Source organism: Lepidochelys olivacea (genome assembly GCF_965140295.1).
Source record: "Lepidochelys olivacea isolate rLepOli2 genome assembly, chromosome: 1".
NCBI classification, from domain to species: Eukaryota; Metazoa; Chordata; order Testudines; family Cheloniidae; genus Lepidochelys; species Lepidochelys olivacea.
Window position 1 is genome coordinate 253,490,295 of NC_140411.1, and position 24,191 is coordinate 253,514,485.

Genomic DNA, 24,191 nt, shown 5'->3' on the forward strand with positions numbered 1-24,191 from the left:
ACCTCTTATACTTCCTGTCCCTGTCCTGCCATTCCACTTCTGGCATGGTGGCCTAAGCCTTCTGGGTTCCGCACACCAGGGGACGTCGGACTCTCCCTCGCTGTCAGTCTCTGAGGGAGGGCACTCCCCTTTGCTACAGCACCCCAAACACAGCTCCCAGAAATTTTTCCCTCAGTGGTAGCCATTGGGTTAGCTCTGGTGCACACTCATAGCACTAGTATAAAGGGCCCAGCTGACCCTGTGCCCCCTCAGTTCCTTCTTTCCGGCCAATTCCAAAAGAGGGGTTGTAGGGTGGGTCTTAGAATGGATATATGCAACATATCTTGAAGAACAACAGTTACAGAAAGGTTTCAGAGTAGCAGCCGTATTAGTCTATATTCGCAAAATGTAAAGGAGTACTTGTGGCACCTTAGAGACTAACCAATTTATTTGAGCCTAAGCTTTCGTGAGCTACAGCTCACTTCATCGGATGCATTCAGTGGAAAATACAGTGGGGAGATTTATATACACAGAGAACATGAAACAATGGGTGTTACCATACACACTGTAACAAGAGAGTGATCACTTAAGGTGAGCTATTACCAGCAGGAGAGCGGGGGGAGAGGGGAACCTTTTGTAGTGATAATCAAGGTGGGCCATATCCAGCAGTTGACAAGAACTTCTGAGGAACAGTGGGAGGGGGGAATAAACATGGGGAAATAGTTTTACTTTGTGTAATGACCCATCCACTCCCAGTCTTTATTCAAGCCTAAGTTAATTGTATCCAGTATTCAAATTAATTCAGCAGTCTCTCATTGGAGGCTGTTTCTGAAGTTTTTTTGTTGAAGAATTGCAACTTTTAGGTCTGTAATCGAGTGACCAAAGAGATTGAAGTGTTCTCCAACTCATGAAAAATCTTGGAGTTATTGTGGATAGTTCTCTGAAAACGTCCACTTGATGTGCAGCAGCAGTCAAAAAAGCAAACAATGTTGGGAATCATTAAAAAAGGGATAGATAATAAGACAAGCAAATATCGTATTGCTTCTATATAAATCCATGGTATGCCCACATCTTGAATACTGTGTGCAGATGTGGTCGCCCCATCACAAAAAAGATATATTGGAATTGGAAAAGGTTCAGAAAAGGGCAACAAAAATGATTAGGAGTATCAAACAGCTTCCGTTGAGGAGAGATTAATAAGACTGGGCCTTTTCAGCTTGGAAAAGAGACGACTAAAGGGGGATATGATAGAGGTCTATGAAATAACAACTGGTGTGGAGAAAGTAAATAAGGAAGTATTATTTACTTCTTCTCATAACACAAGAACTAGGGGTCTTTGATGTTCCCCTGGTGTTATCTGGACCGGTGATCTGCTAGGTCACTCCAATCCTTTACTCTGGGAGCCAGCTTACCCTGCTCTGCTGTGACAGCTTCTACTCCTGGGCTGCTTGGATTGTGCAACCAAATGACACTAGCCAATATCTCCGATCCCAGACACAACCCTAGGAACCTCTGTCTTCCAGTGTCCAGTTATTCACCCTGGACACTGCAAGCTTATATGAGTTTTTCAGTTTATCAAAGAAATTGATATGTACCAGGCTTGTTATCACAAAGGGAATCTCTAACACACTTCAAACCAAACGCACTGCTTCAGGTAGAATGAACAAATTTATTAACTACAAAGATAGATTTTAAGTGATTATAAATCAAAGCATAACAAGTTGAATTTGGTCAAATGAAATAAAAGCAAAACACATTCTAAGCTGATCTTAACACTTTCAGTGCTCTTACAAACTTAGATGCTTCTCACCAGACCCAGCCAGGCTCTCCCCTTTCGCACCCCCCACCCCATTCATGGTCAGGTGGGCATTACCTCATCATAGTCCCTGACTGACCAAGGGAAGAGGGGTGACTCACTGGAGAGTCCAACAGATCCTTTGTTGCTGCCTAGGCCAGTGTCCTTTGTTCCTGTGAGGTTGGGCTGGGTTTGTCCCATACATGCCCTGATGAGGTGTGAACTGCTCCTCTGTTCCTGGAGTTTTGCCTGTGCTTGTTTTAAGCCATGAGGACATTTTCAGCCCCATAACTATATACATGAAATTACAACTTATAACATGACTATAACAATGCTCAGTGCATCATGAGCCTTCCGAAGACACCTGACATGACAAGCTTTGCAGTGGATACCACACAATCATCTTATAAGGATGAACATGGGAGTGCAAGGTATTCCCGTGAGGTACAGAACATCACAGGGTCACCAAATGAAATTAATAGGCAGGAGGTTTAAAACAAACAAAAGGAAGTAGTTCTTCACACAATGCACAGACAACCTGTGGAACTCTTTGCCAGAGGATGTTGTGAAGGCCAAGACTATAACAGGGTTCAAGAAAGGACTTGATAAATTCATGGAGGATAGGTCCATCAATGGCTATTAGCCAGGTTGGGCAGTGATGGTGTCCCTAGCCTCTGTTTGCCAGAAGCTGGGAATGGATCACTCGATTACCACCTGTTCTGTTCATTCCCTCTGGGGCACCTGGCATTGGTCACTGTCAGAAGACAGGATACTGGACTAGATGGACCTTTGGTCTGACCCAGTATGGCCATTCTTATGTTCTTAATCCCAGGCCTACTGGTCCTATGGAGCATACAGCAGTTAGTTGGTCTGGACTCATAGAATTAAGCTTGTCAGAACTGATTAGCCATCTACACTGGAGTATGCCCAGCTCAGGCTACAAGCTTTGGTGACTTTGCACTCTTATGAAAAGGTCACATTAAGTTTTGAGCCCCAGGCTATTGTAATGTTTTTATAATTTGTTTTTTAAAAATAAGAGCCTGAAGTTAGGTTACATCCATATTTAGGCACTTGTCTGATTTTCGAGTGTGTTAAAACATGGGAGTTATTCAGTGCTTAGTTCATTGGCATCAGATGCAGCTGTTTACAATATCTTTGCATCACCGCTGTACCCTTCCATAAACACTGCCATGTAGTAATCCATACCCCGCAAGAAAGCATGAATAGGATCAGAATAATTGCAGGAGATATTTGTGTTAATCCTCAATTTCTCAGTCAGTTATGATAAAACAAATAGAGAGAGCAAGAGACAAGACACAGACAGACAAAAAAATATATACAAAGACATTATATAGCTGAGTTTTACATACAACTACTTGTTGGTAAATATTAATCTTTTTAGTCCTCTTTCTTGTATATTAAATTAATTTTCATATTAACTATTACCCCAGAATCTTTTATATTAGCAAAGACTGTCTTTGAATTCTAAGTCCCAGAGTATTGGTTCTTAGCCTGTGAGTGACTTGTGTTCAGGAATTTCCCGTATTGGGCTGTATCTCATTATTGCTGGTGTCTTCAAGCTTGTGGGAATCTGAATGTCTAAGGAAAAGACCCCTCAAACTAATGTGTGTCTACAAAAGTATGTTACAAATAAGACTGGGTGATTGATAAGGGATGCCTATGCTCTAATTATGTTCTGTGATTAATAAGAGGTACTTGTTAGAGCAAATGTTTTTTGTAATGACTGAAATTAAGGACCCATTAAAAGATGTTTAACTCATTAAGAACTGTCAGTTGTCACAGATGTTATTAATTATGACCACATTAGAACTCTTTTAGCTTATCTATTCGTGTAGTACAGGAGGTGGTAAAATATGTCTTCTTTCCTGTATTAATCTGATTGATAATGATTTGAGATTATCAAATAACAGATTCAAATGGAATTATTTTAATCAAAGATTATCAAATTCAAATATGCTGAACTTCTATACACAGGTTTTCTATGGATGTATCTCTGCAATGTACATATTTTTTCCCAGACCATTATAAAAAGTGATCTAGGGTCTTTGATTAGATTTTTATTATAATAATTATTTCTGATAAGATGGTCAACTGAACTATATTTACCATACAGTTTGGAAAACAAGGTATTTTAAAAACATGTATGGATCAGATTTTCAAAAGCACTCGGGTGCCTAAAGATGCAGATAAACACCTAGTGGGATTTTCAAAAGCACCTAAGAAGGTTAAGATGGGACTGAGTCAGACTTAGGCACCCAACTTACTCATGTGTTTTCTAAAATCCCACTAGGCGCCTACCTGCATCTTTAGGTGCCTAAAAGACTTTGAAATTTGGCCCCATGTCCAATTATTTCCCAGGATGAGCAAACACTGTAGATACATAAAACAGAAGCCAAATGCCACCCTCACTTTCTTTGCTACTTCTATACATTTTTGTCCCTCCCTGTTCTGAAAGATGCTTCACATTCTGAATTAAAAATAATGAATACATTGAGAAAAGTGTACATGATCTAGTTTAAAAAATAGTTATTGATAAAAGGGTTGTGTTAAAAATATACAAACTTCAAGTATCCAACTGTTTAAAAGTGTCTAATACTGCCAGGTACCTTCAGTGGGACATGAGGATCCTAAACACCATACTACATCTATTCTCACATGGCCTTAATATGCAATTTGGGTTTCTAGGCAGGTTAGAGTTGTAGGCTTTGCAGATTTAGAATTGATTTTGCAGCTTGTCAGAGGAGCGTGATCCTAGCTTCTGAAGTGTGTCTGGCAAATAACCCAGAAATCTAAAGCTGAACAAACAATTAGTAAAAATTATAACAACAGATTCAAGATATGGCACTGGAACTCACCCCTGGCTACACAGATTGATAACGGCAGATACCTGAGATAACAGGTTTTCAACCTGGGAGCTGTGACCCTTGTCAGGTCACAAACAAGTTTCAGGAAGTTGCAACCACCTTTCCCTTCTTTATAGCTAGATAGAAGGAGGATCTTGAAAATTGTTTCTGTTTTCACATAGGATCACTGTATAGAAGAAGTTTAGACCCATTGCCTTAAAACAGCCATGATATAGCACTTAAGTTATAATTGGCTTTCTAGAGCATTTTATGTTAAGGAAGGCCCAGCAAGTGGGAGCTGAATTCTGCAACAAAACTCTTTTGTGTCTGTGGTAAATTGGAAATCCTGCTATAGATTCAAGTACATTTATAAAACAAACACACACACACACCCAAATCTCTGAAATGGACTGAATTGAAGTGGGTAACATGAACTTGAAATCTAGTCAATTAAAAAAAAAAAATAAAAGTTTTTCTCCCTGTTGCTGTTGGAAAAATCCACACAAATTGCTGGGAAAAGAGTGAACATTAATTTACATAAAATGCTGTTCACAAAACAAAAGTTATTTTTCCCCTTAATCCCTTGTCAGTGTTAGAAATTAAGAAAAAAATCCAGACAGACTTTTTTCTGTTAACAACAAAATGAGGGTTTCAAGGGGTGAGTGATGTAGTTGAAGCATGGGGAGGAGGTAGCAGGAGCATTTGGGAAGAGCAGGGAAAGGTTATAAAGTCATATAACCAAGGAGCCAAAGGTTCTAGTAGGGTAAATGGTGAGGAAAGGGCAGAATTCCTAAGAAAAAATTAAAGATTACCAAAATTCCTAGTATGTAACTGTTGCCTAGCTTCTTAGAAATAACATCACTGACAAAGAGGCAAATGGCGTGAGATAAAAACTAAAAAAGTGACATGGACAATGACTAAAAACAAAACAACAGGCAAGACAGAGAAGAGAAAATATAAATGGCGGGGAAAAGCTCATGCTGAGACTCTCTCTCCCCACATTGTGGTTTTTTTGTGTTTTTTTTTTAAACAATGTAATCTTTTTATGTGTCTGTGAATTACCTAAGTGTTAGACCTGTAATAGAGGTCTCCCTACGAGATGGGGAGCAAGCAGATACCGGAAACAGTGTTGGTATATAATACTCTAAATGCTCTTCACTGATTACAAAACAAACCTTACTCACTCCATATTCACACCCCAAACATACTATACCGGAGTCCAAAAGTCAGAATGTTCCCAATGGCCAGTCGAGGTTCCTTCCATCAGGATAAGATCATAAGATGCGGGGAGCTGGTGAAAATCACATCTATATCCACATGGTTCTCTGGATCAATAAACAACTTCGATTTGCAAAAAAAAAAAAATAGGCACCCATTCATAATCCATTCCGTCGCGTCATCGGTCCTTTGCCTTTATTAGGCCTTCTACCCACACAACTCCAAAGAGACAATCCTGGGTGGGCTGCCATGATCCAAGACATGCCATTTCCTCCAATTCTTATACAATATTATATCAGTCCAGCTGTTGTTATTTCCTTTTCTGATGATTTTCAGTATTTTTCCTCGGAGCATAAGATTGTTTTTGCACAAAGAGTTCTAATAGTCCTTGACCTTAAGTTCTTGCTTCAGTTGCTAACTTGCAACACATGCATTCATGTCAAGCACGCGTCATTCATACCAGGGCTCAATGACCTATAATGTATTACATGGACATATGAATCACTATGTGTATACACACACACACACACACACCCACTCCCCAACAAAAGTACACTTTTGGGTGCTGACTCTTCAGGACAATGTCTTCACTGAGTTTGTACAGCATCTAGCATAATCCAGATCTTGACTTTGAACACTATCATAATACATATGTAGGTATATATACACACATACAAATAAATAAGTGCAGATGTCTACAGGAGCTGGATTTTGCTTGTGATGGCACATCAGTTACAGGCATCCCCAATGCACCTTGCAACAGGCCTCCAATTACAGCACTTTAGATCTTATGTTCAGGAGAGCTCTATCTGCTACATTTCTCTAAAAACTCTTGTTAGAATTTAGAAGTTGTAATAAACTCCACTGGGAAAAATCAGATTATGTTTGTACCTTGCACTACTAACAAACCCTTCACTGGAGATGACTACTACTCATTTGGACTCTTTGACACAGATCCAGCGTCTTGAAGATGTGCAATCTACAGTAACAATTTTGTCACTGTTTAGGAAAGAACACTTCAGCTTCGCGTCTTCATTTTCCAATTGGATGCTAGGGAGAAGAAAAAAAATAAATGGGAATGAATCACTTCTGTTCTGAAGATAAATGTTTGTGAAAAGCCAGGATCACCAATCATTTCTACAGCTCCAGATTTATGCAACTAAAGACAGAAGCAATCAGCAAACAACCTATTTGTTGTTGTTGCAGAAGTTAAGTGTCTTGATGAGTTACAAATAATTACATACAATGTCTCTCAACTCTGCTTTGACAGCAACTCATTTTCTTTCTGGTTTCAGTCAGACATATGCCGATACCCCCCACCAAGTTTCTAGTCACAGCTGAAAAAACATACACATCATTAGTAAATGGAGATCCATCATCCCACTGCCATTCTGCTGCTTCCTTTCTTAGCCCAATCCAGTAGTAATGGTTCTGTCTCAAGCGTTCGATGTTCTCCTGTAATTGAGAATAGCAGAATTTTTTTTTCCTTCGTGGCCCATCCTAAATTGAACCTCCCTTCTTATGCAATTTGCTCTACACAGGACAGGAATAGCTTTCACTATTGATTTGAATTTAAAAAAAATACTTACCCATTACCACCAAAACAATTATTCCTTTGGGTAAAAGGGACCTCAGGCCTCAATACATGAATATATTTAAGAAAACTAGATTCCAGGCAGTTGACAAAAAGATGTGCATGAACATTTACAAAGCAGGAGTCAACCAATACCAACTTAAGTCTCTGCATTTCCCTGCATAAGCTGCTAATAAACTTACTATTTTTACTGGGTATCGGGGTTGGGGGGGGTGATAACTAAGGCAGCAAAAAAACCCACTGGATGCTAGTCAATCATTCAAGAAGCCACTGTCAACATGAACATTTTTTCTTTGAGTGATTGCTCATATTGATTCCAATTAGGTGTGCACACGCCTCATGCACAGCCGTCGGAAATTTTCTCCCCTAGCAGCATCCATCGGGTTAGCTGCGGAGCCCCCTTGAGTGGCACTTCCATGGTGCTCAAAAAATGACCCTGCTGACCTGGCACCCCATCAGTTCCGTGACGGTTGTTGGAACTGTGGCATCTTGCTTAGCAAGTTCTCCATGTTTTCCCTAGCTTGTTTCATAGTGGTTCTGTTAGTACACCTCTACCCGATGTAACGCAGTCCTCGGGAGACAAAAAAAGGTCACCGCCTTATAGGTGAGACCGCGTTATATCGAACTTGCTTTGCCCCCCCGCGTTCCTTGTTCCCTGACCGCCCACTCCAGAGACCCCCATCCCTAATCACCCCCAAGACCCCACCCCATACTCAACCCCCCTGTTCACAGTCCCCTGACTGCTCTGACCCCTATACACACCTCCCACCCCCTGGCAGCGGTGGGAAGTGGAGACCAACCCGCTCCACTCCGCCACCTCCCAGCCGCGGCGGGAAGTTGGGGAAAGGAGGCCCCCCCACACTCACCTGCGGCGGGAAACTGAGCGCCATGGCTGGGAGCTGGCGGTGGGTGTGGGGGGATCCCTTCCCCCAAGCCCCCTTCCGCGAGCGACACGGCTGGGGCTGGGGCGAGGGAAGCGGAGCAGGCTGCTCCCGGCCCCCCGCTAATCCCCCAAGCCACTCTGGGACTGCAGGGCCCCCAAAAGTGCCCCCCAACAGCTCCTGTCTCCCAGACCCTGGGGGCGCGGGAGCCCCTGACTGCCCCCGAGACCCTCCGCCCCTTATCCAACTCCTTGGTCCCAGCCTGGCCCAGCACCCTTAACACACTGCCCAGAGCAGCGTGTCGGAGCTTTACCACGTTGTATGCGAACCTGTGTTATATCGGGGTAGAGGTGTAGTTCTTCTTGTTTTCTTACTTATATAGTTAGTGGCAGTTGGGTTGCGGGGCTGGGGGTTACCCTCCACCCGACTGCTTTTCCTTGAGAGGGCTCTCATGCCCAAGTCCCCGGGATTCAAGCCCTGCAAGTCCTGCTCCAAGCCCATGCCAACAGGCGACCCCCATGACTCTTGTCTGAAGCGTCTGTGGGAGGCTCACCAAGCCGAAAAGTGCAGGATCTGCAAAAGGTTTTATCCTAGGACCAAAAAGGAGTGGAACTTTCGCCTTAAGCACCTCCCAGCCTCCTTTGGTGTGGCAGGATCCAGCACCAAGTTCTTTGGTGCGCAGCGCCCCGGCAGCAGTAGTGGAAGCAGCACCATGGATGGACTCTGGCCGAGACCTGCGGCACTGCTGTTCTCAGCACCAAAGCCGGTGGCATCTACCTGGCACCACTCCCACGCCCCGGCACTGAAGCGGCACTGGAAGCAGGAGAAAAGTGGCTCTCCGTCCCAGAGACCCATCCCTCTGGAGCCGGCCGCTGTGGTACGTCCCAGAGAGGAGTGCCCAGGGGCAGTCTGTGGCCACGGCATTATCGACTTCGGCCCCACAGGGGAGCCGTAGAGTCTGGTGCCCTTGGACTCCCCAACCCCGAGCATTGTGGATGTCCAGCTGCCGTCCACCCCAGACACATTTGCGGCCGCGAGGGACCTCATTGCCATGACGGCACCAGGGTCTCCTCTGCTCCACACCAAGCCTCCAGTGCCTCAGTATATGGCACCGTCTTGAGGCAAGCCAGCATTGATCCTACGGTCAGCACTGTTGGTCGAGCCTCAGCACCACTCAAGATCTCGGCACTGCTAGGAGTCCCTGCAGCACTCCGCACGCCGGTTGCGTCAATGCTACCAGTCATGGCACCACTCCGCACACCAGTCGCCTTTGCAGAACAGCTCCCAGTCCCGGCACAGCTCCCCAGCCTTGCGGCGCTGCCCTGGTCCTCGTGGTCCCGATCCTGTTCCTCGGGGTTGGAGAGAGCGTCTCAGTACTCAGAGCAGGACTGGCGCCGGTTGGACCGTGGGTGCCCTGATGTGGGAGCAGGGCCATAGCAGGGGCCAACTCAGTGGCCATTTTGGACTCCGTGGGCATACCACCAGACCCAGCTTCCTGGTCGCCCACCTCTGAACAGAGGGTGCCGGAAGCCTCAACCAGTCGGCCCATCTCTAGGGGTGCAGAGGAGGCATCATGCCTCCTTCCCCCCTCGGAACCACTTCCAACTCCGGTTCCTGAGCCGGAGGTGGTCAGCGACAGAGGGCATTGAGCTCCCAAAGAGCAGGAAGATTGGGATGACCCTCTCCTCCCCCTTGGCCTCTTTGTCATCCTCCCCTGAAGAGGCCGTAGCAGGCACCTCTGTCTCTGGGCCACCCCTCATAGACAGCTGCGCCCACCAGGACCTTCTGCGCAGGGTGGTGCGCAATATGGGCCTGCAGGCAGAGGAGGTGGTAGAATTGGAGGATCCGCTGGTAGACATTTTGGCTCCGGAAGGTCCGCCCTGCCCCCCATCAAAACCATTCAGGCCAATGCCAAAACCATCGGGCAGACCCTGGCCTCCATCCCCCCTACGGCCAAGGGGGTCAAACACAAGTACTTCGTGCCCTTGAAGGGGCATGATTATCTCTTTATGCACCCGCAGCCCTGCTTCCTGGTGGTTGCAACCATGAATGAGAAAGAGAGGCAGGGTCAGCAGGCCCCAGTGTCCAAGTCGAAAGAGGCCAAGTGGCTGGACTTGTTTGGCCGCAAGCTGGACTCCACGTGGGGGGCTCCAGCTCAGGATTGCCAACAAGCAGGCATGCCTGAGCCGTTATAACTTCAACTCCTGGAACTCAATGCTCAAGTTCAAGGAGCTTGTTCCCCTTGAGTCCGGGAGGAGTTTGGGGCCCTTGTTGATGAACGCAAAACGGTGGTACAGATCTCTTTGCAGTCCTCACTGGATGCTGCGGACTCGGCAGCGCATACTTTGTCCTCTGGAGTTGTCATGAGGCGCACCTCTTGGTTGCAAGCCTCGGGCCTGCTGCCTGAGGTTCAGCAGACTCTGCAGGACCTGCCCTTCGACGAGGTGGGCTTGTTGGCGGAACAGACTGATTCTAGGCTGCATACCCTAAAGGACTTGAGGGCAACTATGAAGTCCCTCGGTATGCACGCCCTGGCAACCCAACAGAAGGACTTCAAGCCCCAGCAGCCGCAACAGCACTCCTACCCTCTTTGACCAAAGCAGGACTTTTACAGGCATAGGGGACGGAATAGCAGAAGGAAGCCTTCCAACCCCCGTCTGGACAAGGCCAGGGCCCAACCAAACCATCGTCGGGTTCCAAGCAGACCTTTTGAAGGGACGCTCGAGGATGGCGTACCGGACTTACCCCCGGATCCTTCCCCACCATTTTTGAATAGTCTATCCCACTTCCACTGTGCGTGGTCCCAAATAACTTTGGACCAATGGGTCCTTCACAAGGTGGAAGCGGGATACTCTCTTCAATTCTGCTCCTACGCACCCTCCCATCCCCCTTCCCTGTCCCTCTTCAGGGACCCCTCTCACGAGCAACTCCTTATTCAGGATGGTCAGGCACTCCTCGCCATGGGAGCGGTAGGGAAGGTTCCGTGGGAGCTAAGGGGCCAGGGGTTCTACTCCCAATATTTCCTAATCGCCAAGGCCAAAGGGGGCCTCAGGTCCATCCTGGACTTGCACAGGCTCAACAAATTCATGGTAAATTTGAAGTTCCGCATGGTCTCCCGAGGCACTATTATCCCCTCCCTGGATCTTCAAATGCCGCCCTCGACATGAAGGATGTGTACTTCCACATATCAATTCATCCGGCGCACAGGTGCTTCCTGGTCAACCGTGAACATTACCAGTTTACGGTCCTTCAATTTGGCCTTTCAACAGCCCCCCTTCCCCTCCCCCCCCCCCGAGTGTTCACCAAGTGCATGTCGGTCGTGGCTGCCTCCCTCCGTCAACAGCAGGTGCAAGCGTATCCCTACCTCGACGACTGGCTATTTCGGGGCCGCACCAGAAAACAGGTGCAGTCCCAACTCTGCCTGGTCAGGTGTACGTTCAAACGGCTGGGTCTCCTCCTCAACGTGGAAAAGTCGACCCTGGAACCGACCCAGAGGATAGAATTCATTGGGGGCGGTGCTGGACACAGTTCAGGCCTGAGCCCTCCTACCGGAGTCCCGTTTCCAAGCTATCACGGGCATCATTCAAGGCCTTCAGCAAAACCCAACCTCGACAGCAAGAGCGTGAATGAGTCTCCTTGGCCACATGGCTTCTTGCACGTACATGACCCGGCATGCCAAGCTCCGGCTCAGGCCGTTGCAGGCGTGGCTCACCTTGGCCTACCAGCCGGGGCACAACAGCTTGAATTCAGTGGTCATTGTGCCGGGACAGGTGTTCACCTCCCTTCGCTGGTAGCTCAACCCCTGAGCGGTGTGCGATGGAGTCCCCTTCCACAGCCCCCAGCCTTCCTTGTCCCTGGTTACGGATGCGTCAGCTATGGGGTGGGGAGCACATCTGGGGAACCTTCAGACTCAGGGCCTATGGTCACAGACTGAGCTCTTCCTCCATATCAACGTCAGGGAGCTAACGGCGGTGCACCTTGCTTGCTAAGCCTTCCAGGCCCAACTGCATGGTCACTGCATGGCGGTTCTAACGGACAACATCACGGCCATGTTTTACATCACCAAGCAAGGGGGCGGCGTTCGACCCCCCTCTGCCAGGAAGCCATCTGACTATGTGAGTTCTGCATAGCCCATTCCATTCACTTGGTAGCATCCTTTCTTCCTGGGATCCAGAACACGCTGGTGGACCGCCTCAGCAGATCCTTCCACTTGCACGAATGGTCTCTCCGACCGGATGTTGTACACCCCATCTTCCAAAGATGGAGGTTTCCCCAGTCAACCTGTTTGCCACCCGATGCAACACGAAGTGCCCAGCATTCCGCTCCTTCCAGGGTTGCAGCCCAGGCTCCCTCACGGATGCATTCCTGCTACCCTGGACAGGTCGTCTGCTCTGCACCTTTCCTCCGTTCCCTCTCGTGCACAAAGTCCTGCTGAAAATCTGCAGGGAGAGGGCAAAGCGGATTCTGATAGCTCCAGCATGGCCTCGCCAGCACTGGTACACCATGCTGCTGGAGCTGTCTGTGGACATACTGGTCATGTTGCCTCTCCTTCCCGATCTACTCACTGAGGACCATGCTTGCCTGTGTCTTCCTGACCTGCGGTCCCTCCACCTCACAGCTTGGACACTGCATGGCTGAACCTCGTGGAGCTTCTGTGTTTGGACCAAGTAAAGCAGGTCCTGCTAGGCAGCAGGAAGCCCTCTACTAGAGCCATCATATATTTTGTGTTGGTGTGACCAGTGCTGCACACCCTCACCGGTACCCCTTATTTTAGAGTACTGCCTGCACCTGAAACAGCAAGGCCTGGCAGTGTCGTCTGTAAGGGTTCACCTCGCTGCCATCTCAGCCTTCCACCTGGGCACATCTGGCCACTCTGTCTTCGCCTACCCTATGGTTGGTCGCTTTCTCAAAGGCTTGGACTATCTATACCCTCAGATCTGTCAGCCTGTCCCTGCGTAGGATCTTAACCTGGCCCTTTCAAGGCGCATGGGGCCCCTGTTCAAACCACTGGCCATGTGCTCCCTCCTGTATCTTTCTTGGTCTCCATTATGTCCGCGAGACATGTCTCCAAGCTGAAGGCCCTCACCTCAGCACCGCCTTACACGGTCTCCACAGGGATAATAAGGTGCAACTCAGACCGCACCCAGCCTTCCTCCCCAAGGTGGTGTCGAACTTTCACACCAGCCAGGACATTTTCCTACCCGTCTTTTCCCCAAAACCTCATGCTCGTCCCCGGGAACAGTGGCTGCATTCCCTTGATGTCTGCAGAGCCCTAGCTTTCTACACAGAGTGCACTAAGCCGTTCAGAAAATTGACCCAGCTATTCGTAGCAGTGGCGGACCGGATGAAAGGCCTCCCAGTCTCCTCTCAAGGAATAACCTCCTGGATCACGTCCTGCATCCGCACTTGCTATGAGCTGGCTGAGGTGCTGACCCCAGCTCTTACCGCACACTCCACTAGGGCCAAGACCTCGCCAGTGGCGTTCCTGGCCCAAATACCGATCCAAGAACTCTGCAGGGCAGCAACTTGGTCCTTGGTGCATACCTTCACCTCGCACTACGCCATTGTCCAGCACGCCAGGGACAACATGGCTTTCGGTAGGGTGGTACTACAATCAGCATTCCTTAACTCCGACCCCACCGCTTAAGTAAGGCTTGGGAGTCATCTAATTGGAATCGATATGCGCAATCACTCGAAGAAGAAAAAATGGTTACTCACCTCTTGTAACTGTTGTTCTTCAATGTGTTGCTCACATCCATTCCAAACCTGCCCCCCTTCCCCTCTGTTGGAGTAGCCGGCAAGAAGGAACTGAGGGGGTGCCAGGTCGTCAGGGTCATATATTGAGTGCCATGGAGGCGCCACACCAGGGGGCTCCACAGCTGACCCAACGGATGCTGCTGGGTGAAAAACTTTCTGACAGCCGTGCACGCAGCGCGCGCACACCTAATTGGAATGGCTATGAGCAACATATCTCGAACAGTTAAAAAAGGTGACTAACTGTTTTTCCCCACTCACTGCTATGGATTCCTGGGGGAATGACACTCCCTCACAAATCCTACTCTTGGTTCATGAGTAAGGCTAAGATTTAGTCATGGGTATTTTTAGTAAAAGTCATGGACAGGTCACGGACAATAAACAAAAATTAATGGCCTGTAACCTGTCCATGACTTTTACTATAAATACCCATGACTACTGTAGCTGATCTGGAGGGCACCAGCCACCCACTGCTCCGAGGCCCCTGGGGCCACTGTTCAGGCAGTCCCTCAGGCCAGCCGCTGCTCGGGGCCAGCAGCTCAGGGGTCAGCCCCACCATTCACTGTGGAAGCCATGGAGGTCCCGGAAATTCATGGAATCTGTGACCTCCGTGAAAGACTCGCAGCCTTATTCAGGAGTATTGATTATTGGCATTATGACTTGAGTAAGTGGTATTTCAAACGAAGTAGTCTACTTATTAAAAAAGACAGGGGATTAATTTCTTCCTGTTCCTAATATTGTGTCCACGGAGATTTCTATTGAAATCCATTTGCTTCCTCCTTACTCTTTTCAGTATTTTATAGGGCTTGTAGATAAAAACGTAGGGATAGATGCAATCTTGGAAGGCCGCCATTGTCTCCACAGATGGAATTGAAAAGATCTATTTTGAAGGGGAAGACTTGCACAACATAGAACTAACTTCCACCGTAATTCACAAAAAAAAAAAAAAAACGTCATTTCCATCAACAGCAGAGGCTAATGAGATTGTTTCCACATAGTCACCACTTTATTCTAAAAGTCCTCAGAAAGCCCCAGCTCCAGGGCTCTCACTACCATACTTTCCTGCACATCTCCACAAATTCCTCTTACCCTATTCAACTGCCATTATTCCTAAATTTGCATCCCATTGCCCATACTTAGCTCTTGTCTGCACTATAAACTTTGATTGTCATTTTATCACCCATGCATGGGAAGGAGATAGCCACTGGGCTTTTCCATGTAAGGATTATTTAAGAACAGTTTTTCAGCAGGCACTCACCCTTTAAATAACAGAGTTTCTTGGTTGACTGATCCCAGAAACACTATGAGGTCATTTACTGCATCTCCAAAGGGCCAGTGAAGGACTATTCCCTGTAGTTCATTTTCTAGTGTTCTGTCAACTCTAGTTTTGAGGTTCTGAAGCAATGGGGTTGCCATCATTTCCCTACTTCATATCCTATTATACCCCATACCCAAACATTCAGTCTCCACTTTCTTATGTTCATGCCATTACTATTGGCTCCACTCTGAGCCCCAATTATCCCAAAAGACATAAGTCATTGATTTCAACTGGAATTATTCATATCCTGTAGTGGAAGAATAGCATGTTTTCTCCTCTGAATATTTGTTCCACTATTTTACAAGTGACTGTGAAGATAAGTGGTCCATCCCAAATACCTATTAATCCTCTCTCTCACCTGCCACCACACTGACCTTCTGTTTTGACTTTCTGGAACATTCCCCACCTGCTCTATTTCTAGAGGATGATAATGCAATATTTTACCTTTAGACTGTGGGTGCAGCATTGTCTTGTCTATAATTCTCCCACAGTCATTTATATTGCTGTACAAATAATCAATACAGGAAACCTCCAGAACGGACTTCATTAGGTACATAAGATAAGTCAGTAATGGGATGTTTGTTAAAACAGGTACAGTAGTTTCACATTCTCACCAGTTGCAGTTTCTCTTTTATCACAGGAAGTGTTGCACCATGTGAGGTGCAGTACTCCTTACTGGCATCCCAGCTCTTTGTATCAGTGGAAAAATAATAACAGTTCCCTCCAAAACATATCCAGTCTTCTGGACACTGCCTGACCTGTGGAGAGAGAGTTCCTGGGAGACATAAGGCAAACAGCGTAGTCACATTCTAAGACATGTTATTTTCTCCTCAGCCATATTACAGGCTGCTGAGATAGAGTAGAACACCTGAATATCACTAAACCTCAGTCTGAATATCATTGAAATTCCAGCTGAAGTTCTAGAGTGCCCGTTGTCCTGGACAAACTAAATTTGAATAGGTACCTAGTGCAACCACCCTACCTGTGTCTTGCAATTTCACAAGGGCACAATGTTCTTCACTAGGGGCTCTGCTACCCTAGTGATAAGCCGTGGTATGAAAGCCATAAAAAGATAGACCCACTTTCTGTCCCAAATTTTCTGCAATGTTGCTGTGTATTGTTAAACAGCTGCCACATAGCACTTACAGTGATAGCTGCATTTCACTGGTGGGAGAAATGATTCCTCTCTCTATAGGCTGTAAAGCACTAGTGTGTGATAGCTTCAAAAATCCAAATAAGAGCTTGTCTTCAGAGGGAGTTATTCCAAAATAGCTGTTCCTGATTAACTCCATGTGTGGATGTTCTTATGCCAGAATAAGAGTGCCTGATTTTTCAGAATACTTAGCATTTTTTTTTATAAATAGTGATTTATATGTTCAAAGCACTATACAGCTATTAATTAATCCTCACAACCCTAGGCAGGTGGGCAAATATTATCTCCATTTTGTAGATGGGGAAATTGAGACAGAAGAGCAAGTCATTTTCCCAAAGGCCAGAAGACAGCAAGTCAGTGGCATAGTGCTCCCTCTTCTCCTTCTGAAGCTAGTAGCAGTGCTGCTCTCTGCAGGCAGTTGAAGTGACCGTCATTCCCTCTGTGCTGCACACAGGATGCAGAAAGAACAAAATGCTGCATTTGGCAATCTGGAGCTGCAGTTAAGTCTTGACTTGTCTCCTCACAGACTAAAGGAGAAGGAAAGCAGCTTTTGGTTTTCCTCTGAACACATTTGGAGTAGAGGAGGAGGAGGGAGCATGGGTGAGGAAGAAAGGACAGGAACGGAGGAAAAAAGGACAGGAAAAACTGGTTAAAGGTGACACGCAAAGAAAAGGGTGGGGAAGTTGTCTTTAGTTTCTTATGACATATAAAAACCCAGAAAAAACAAACAAACATTTTTTAAAGTTATTCCTCTGGCAACTTATCTTATGCATAGAGCTCACAGTGTTTTTCCGAGAAGGCAAGAGCTGAAGTTTTCATTTAAAAAACCAAGCAGAACAAACCCCTTCATTTAAAAATAATCTCATAGTCCTTCTCTATAAATAATAATGCAGCAGGGAATAAAGTGCCCATATCCCTTATTTTTCTTTTGCAGTTTACCTCTAAAGCTAGAAGGAAAAAAAAAGTGAAGAAGCAGAGTGGAGAGTAAAACGTAATGTGAGAGACAGAAAGAAAGTAGCTAATGAAAGGGAAAGAAAAGAAACAAAGAGATACAAAAGAAAGCATCAGATGAGACAGAAAAGTGAATACACTGAAGAAAATGAAGCAAGAGACAGGAACCAAATTCCAGTCTCACTCATACCCATGTACTCCTGTAGGATTCATACAAGGTTCATGCGCTTGGCAAAATTCAGGGCACACCCGGAGTGTTGTGCTGGACCTGTGCACACACAGCTCCTCTCAAGGGCATCAACCTTGGAATCTCGCCCAGATGGCATGAACCGTGGGAAGCCTCCCAGGACTGGGCTCAAGGCCCGAGAGCAAGGAATGCGGTAGATAGAAATTGGTAAATGAGAATGTTAAACAAAGCCAGTGTATTCCTTTTATCTGTTGGAGAATGTAATGCGCGGGGGGAGAGAGAGAATAAAGGGGAACGTGGAAAGCTGACAGGCAGAAGTCGGTTAGTAGACCAGCCTGCTTGCTTGCTAAAAGCTGTGTCCTGTCTTGTCATTGAACCGCCACATACTCCCACTGCAATTCCCAGTTGCTTTCATGTAGCATAAAGCTTTGGTTACGAGCTCCAATAATTTGACACAGCAGCTACCAAAATCAGTTCAGAATTGAGAACTAGGAAGAAAAGGGATGATATTAATGAATTGTGTGATTTAAAGGCTTGTATCTACCGTGATGGCACACAACATTTGTTTCCAGCTTTCCATTGGCATATGCTGTTTATATAGTACAGTGATGTAGCTCTCTGCTACTCAGTTGGAGAATATAGTATTGTGCAGGGAGAGCTTAACCACACCAAAGCACAACGCTAGTTGATGTGCAATTGAATCAGACAATGAGAACAACAAGGGCTATGAGACCAACCAGCACAGAGCAGCTGCCAGTCCTTTCAAATATCTCATCACCTAATTCAGGCATTATATTGCAGCAAAAAACCTGACACCACAATTGCCACTTTTCAAAGATATGTACAAGGCACCTCGCCACAACTCATCAGCAGAAGACCAATCTTGTACTACATTACCAACCATCTCCACAACAGATGTGATCACACTGTGGTGAGCAGAATGGGAACAAGTTGCTCCCTTTGTAAGAAACTCCTTCTACATCACTCATGCAGATCAGAGACTGCCTGGCTTTGAGCTGCCATGCTATCTCTGGGGCAAGCTCAACCAGTTCAGATGCAGGGTGAAGTGCAGGAAATGACCACACCTCGGGACTCAGGAACAGCCATCTGTGTAGCTGACGTGCACCTGGAGACACCATACATCTACTGAATGGCTGCTCATCTTCTGCTGGTCTACCAGGAGACCTTTTCATACTCCATACTGCTGACCCTGAAGCTATCGAATGGCTAAAATATGTGTCATATCTACCTAGCTCTTTTGACTTTTTTATTTATACATTTCTGTTTTATTTCTCTGCTTTATATTTTGAACCTTTTCCCATCTTTATTGTACCACTTGTGCATTTGCTAATAATGGGCTCTACCCTAAAATACATAGCAGAACTCTCTAGTCCTGCTGGTTTTCTAAGGTATCAGACCTCAGAACTGTGACTTGATTGTTTTCTAGGCATTGATTCAGGATTTGATATCAGTTACCAGTCCTTGTAACTTTGTAGTTTTCAATCCTTTCTGGTTAGCTGCACACAGAACACTATAAAACAGTTTGAGGGGACAAAACGACTACTGAATCCAATTAAGCTGATGAGGGGAATTTCAGAGAAAGAAAATATAGTAATTCAAGTTGGAACTAGAATGCTTTAAGTATTTTGGATCATGAACTGATAAACCAATTTGAATTCTGCTGCTGTTTAAAAAGGAGTATACAAAAGAAAAGAAAATGCCAAATTTGAACTCTCCTGAGAGTGAGCACACAATACAAATTAACAGGGAGCTGCTACAGTAAGAATTTAGCGGTCTCAAAAATCAACATTGTTTAGTGAATGGAGTATGGGGTGGAACAAACTAAGGTTGGGAAGCTTGAATAAAATGGAAATACCGATACTTAACCTGAGATAGGTGTTCAGATTTTAAATGTGTATCCGATAACCAGGAAGTGTCATGCAAGTGCTATATATTACTTAATGTACCATCAGGAGTTTTGGCCAGGGATGCAAGGGAGAATCTAAGCCTTCTTCATATTGTGGGCATTTGCATTAGTTTCACTCTCACAGTTCTAGAAACAAGCCAGAAGATGAAAATGTCCAAGGAGATGTTCTCCCCTTATTCTAAAGCCCTTACCTGTCAGAAGCAACACCAAAATAACCACAGTCTGTACACCAGCTATTACTTTCCAGAGGATGTTGGAGTACTGACCTGAAATCAGAAGAGTCAGCACCAAGTCTTATTATTCTGAATATAATGCTTATGAATGCCTTGTCTTTTTACATTACTTTCCATTGGAGGTTCTCAGAGCACTTAAGGAATTAAAATGACTACATCTACTTTAAACAGTGACATTGTCTGAACATTGTAACAAGTAATCCCAATGATGATAAGTGAAAAATTAAAGAAAAAATTAGTTACTTCTATTTTTCAATATATTTTATTTATGTGATAGCACTCTTCATTGTCAGTCAGTCTCTGTGTTACTTTCAGATAGCAAGAGAAAAGAAAACATTTTAAAAACAGAAAACTATAATGGTAAAGTTAGATACAGTATCATGGGGACTCAAGATTAAGTGTGGGACCAGGAACTACTTTTAAAGTCTTTTTTTTTTTTTTTTTTTTTTTGAAACTGACTAAGTTTCAGGTTGGCAGTATCTCTGTAAGGCCTACAACATCCTTGTGAAGCAAATATGGGTAAACAGAGATATGGAGATTTAAATATATGGGAGGTGCCTTGCAACAACACATCAGCAGAAGACCAATCTGCACTATGTTACCAACCATCTGCATGGCAGATGATACATGCTGCAATGTGCAGAATGGGAACAAGCTGCTCCCTCTGTAAGAAACTTCTTCCGTATCACTCATCCAGATCAGAGACTGCTTGGCTTTGAGTTGCCATGCTATTGCATTGTAGCTAGATCAAAGCTAGCTTGTGTAAGAAGTGCTGCAATCACATCTCCTGACTGCAGTGTAGACATAGCCTTGACATACCCATAGTCACTTTCCCAAGATCACTATCATGAGGTCAGGCCTACACTATAAGGTTTTGTCAGCCTCGCTATGAGGTCAGGGATGTGAATCCTCCTCCCCAGCAGACACAACTGTGCCAGCAAAACCCCCATCATAGACCCAGCTGTGTTGACAGAAGAGAGCTAACATCATGCAGGGAGGTGCCACTATGGTAGTGACAAAAAAAATCTTCTTTTGGCATATCCTGCATCTATACTAACAGGCTCTGCCAGTCTATACCAGAACAGTTATATTGGCAAAGCATTTGCAGTATAGACAAGGCCTCACAGTCAGTGGCAGAGCCAGGTACAGAACATGGGCCTTGTAAGGATAAATTCCCAGACTGAAGCACTAAACCAGTCTTTTTGTTGTTTAAAAAGGGACACCATTAGTTGAAATCTAGTCATTTCAAAAATTTAAAAAGCAGATTCAGCTATTACAGGGGTTCTCAAACTGGGGGTCGTGAGGTTATTATGTGAGGGTCATGAGCTGTCAGCCTCCACCCCCAAACCTTGTTTCGCCTGCAGCATTTTTAACTGTTAAATATAAAAAATGTGTTTTTAATATATAAGGAGGTGGTCACACTCAAAGACTTGCTGTGTGAAAGGAGTCACCAATACAAAAGTTTGAGAACCACTGAGCTATTAGTTACTAGTTGTCCAAGTTCCATGCTTGCATGGAACAATTTACAGGACTGGAGTTTCATACATCTCTGAATTATTTTGTCTATTAGAATTACTAGAATTGAGAGATTAGAAGAAAAAACCCTATTTTTTCAGATTTTTTGTGCATTTGCAATAACTTTGTACATATCTCCTTTGAAAGTCTGTTTCTCCCTTGCTGATGGGACCACACACACACACAGAGTAACCCCTCAATGAAAGTCATCCCAGTTAATGTTGTTTCCTTGCTGATCAATTAGGGAACATGCTCATTTAAAGTTGTACAATGCTCCCTTAAGACGTTGTTTGGCAGCTGTCTGCTTTGTCCACTGCTTGAAGAAAGAGCAGCCCGTTGGAGCTAGCTGGTGGGGGCTTGGAACCAGGGTGGACTGACAGCCCCCCTATCAGCTCCCCACTCCCCTAATTTCGCTGTGCAGCAGCTGCCCAGCAGGCTATCAATTGCTGGCAGTTCAGTTGTTCCTCCCACCACTGCCATGTGCTGCTCCTGCCCTCTTCCTTGGAGCTGCTCTCCAGAGCCTCCTGCTTGCTGTGCAAGGGAGGGGGGAGGAGGGGGATTAATGTCAGGATGTCCCCCTCCCCCCTACTTCTGCCCCCTGCTTACGCCTTCTCCATATAGAGCAGGATGGGGACAGGCCAGGGGAAGCTTGGTGGCGGCAGCTGCTGTCTCAACTTCCTGATCGTTTTAAAGGCAAGGTACTTAGAATGGTGTCAGAATACTTAACGGAGCAATGCGTCTCTCTCTCACACAGACAGGGTGTGTGTCTCTGTCTGCCATACCGTATCCCCTCCCTCCATTCGTGCCCCCTTGTAGAGTGTGAGGCTACATTAACAACGTGTTAACCCTTGAGGGCTCAGCCGAGTGCTAGTTCATCATTTAGCAGTAAGACATTCCCTGGGAAATATCCTACCCTCTAACTTAACTACCTTATCCAAGCTTCACAATCATCATTGCTGTGTACAGTATTAAATTGTTTAAAACTTATACTGTGTGTGTGATATATATATAGTTTAAATATATATAGTTTTTTGTCTGGTGAAAAAAATTTCCCTAGAACCTAACCTCCCCCATTTACATTAATTCCGGTGCTGGCTATGCCGCCCCTAGAAATGTGCCCCCAGCTCGCCTCCGCCTGCTCCCCTGAGCACCCCCCCCCACCACGCCGCTTCTCCTCCCTCCTAGGCTTGCCCCTTTGGCGCCGGAAGCCTGGGAGGGAGGAGAAGTTGAGGAGCCGCCGGAAGCCATGGGGAAAGAATGCGGCAGGCCCAGGGGAGGAGGCGGTAGGGCTGGGGATTGGGGAAGGAGCGGGGGGCACGAAAAAAAAATAGGGGCATCCAAAAATTGTTTTGCTTGGGGGCAGCAAAAATCCTGGAGCTGGCCCGGCCTGGGACGGTCCTCGAGGGGGACCCTGTAGGGATCCCCCTGCCCTCCCCAGGCGGGACACCCGCCCACAGGCCCGCCAGCACCAGGAGCGGGGCGGCTGGAAAGTGACCCCACGGAGCTGCCCTGCTGCCTTCCCTCTCCTCTCACCACAACGGCGCTTCAGCGGCAGGCGCTGGGGGCTCGGAGTCTCTCCTTGCCCGTCGCCGCCCCGGGGGAGCCGCCCGTCGCCATCGCCGAGCGGGGAGCAGCTGCCGCTCGCAGGCGGCTCGGCCTTCGCCAGGAGGCTGCAGCCGGAGGTGTCCGCGCGTCCCTCCGCATCCGAGGCGGCGGCTGCGGGGCTACTGGGGCCGGAATCGCACTCGGCTCCGGAGAGCGAGAACTTTCCCACCACCGCCTCGGGCGAGTCCTGCCGGCGCCGCGGATGCCAGCGGATGCTGGAGTCATAGCCGGAGTCCGGGCCCGGCCTTTCCGCTGTCTTCGGTCCTTGCACAGGCGTCCGCAGCTCCAGCTCCGGAACCGCCTCCATCAGCACGGCCGCCTGCTCCGGAAAGGGGGAAAATAAAAATTCAAATTTGGCGCGAGCGCCGCGGCGGGGAAACTCCCCCTGGTGGCCCTGTGCCGCTTGTGGTTTACAGAGCAGGCTCAGTAACCCCCACGGGAGGCGCCGCCGCCCTTCTCCCTGCCCTTCTCAGCCCTAAGAGTCTGCGGACTGCTTTTTACAGGGCTTGCAAAGGGGGGCGGCAGCGACTGAACAGGGGGCGGAAATTGACCGGTTGGGGGGGCTCGAGTAGCTGGAAGTAGGGTTAGGATAGTGGCTGAAGGCAAAATCAGGGATGATGGGGGGGGGGGGGGAAGACGGAGTTAAACCCTGGGGTGAGGCGCTGCCAGAGGGTAAAACCCCAGCACAAGGAGGGGCAGAGGGGGTAACAGCTCCCCTTCTGGAGTGAGACACCAGTGTTTGTTTTAAAAAAAAAAATAGGTGTGTGGAGCAGAGGGGCTTTTTTGCACGTCACACAAATTGAACATGCTCAGAAACATCTGCTGAAGCCACTACTCTTCACCCTGCCCTTGTTAGCCGTAAGATTCTGCTGACTGCTTTTTACAGGGCTTGCAAAGGGGGCAAATCAAAGGAGGGGGGTGGCCAAGGTCTGAGCAAGTGGTGAAAATTGACTGGTGTGGGGGGGGTGTCAAGCAGCTGGAAGCAGGGTTAGGATAGGAACTGAAGGCAAAATAAGGGGTGAGGGAGGAAAGGAGATGGAGTTAAGCCCCAGGGTGAGGCGCTGCCAGGGGATGTCAGAGGGCAAAACCCCGGCAGAGGGGGTAACAGTTACCCCAGTGGACTGAGACACCAGTGTTTGGCAAAAAATAGGGTAGGGGAAGCAGAGGGGCTTTTTTAGTTCCCCTCCCACAGACAGTACTTCTCAACATGGGTTTCC

General features: G+C 46.8%; 1 protein-coding gene across 2 annotated transcripts; it reads right to left on the reverse strand.

Annotated features, from left to right (window-relative positions):
- Positions 1–839: 839 nt before the first annotated feature.
- LOC311531809 (C-type lectin domain family 2 member L-like) lies at positions 840–23,493 on the reverse strand. 2 transcript variants are annotated; one of them, XM_084649537.1, is made up of 6 exons: positions 22,903–23,493; positions 19,813–19,887; positions 16,018–16,178; positions 7,208–7,311; positions 6,748–6,906; positions 840–6,330 (listed from the first exon to the last, which is right to left on the reverse strand). In XM_084649537.1, exons 1-5 carry the CDS (start codon positions 23,279–23,281, stop codon positions 6,789–6,791), a joined length of 837 nt encoding a protein of 278 aa, XP_084505663.1. In that variant the 5' UTR covers positions 23,282–23,493; the 3' UTR covers positions 840–6,330; positions 6,748–6,788. The 2 variants fall into 2 exon arrangements, with proteins under 2 accessions (XP_084505663.1, XP_084505662.1); XM_084649536.1 differs by having other exon boundaries at positions 840–6,906.
- Between the last annotated feature and the right edge of the window lie 698 nt (positions 23,494–24,191).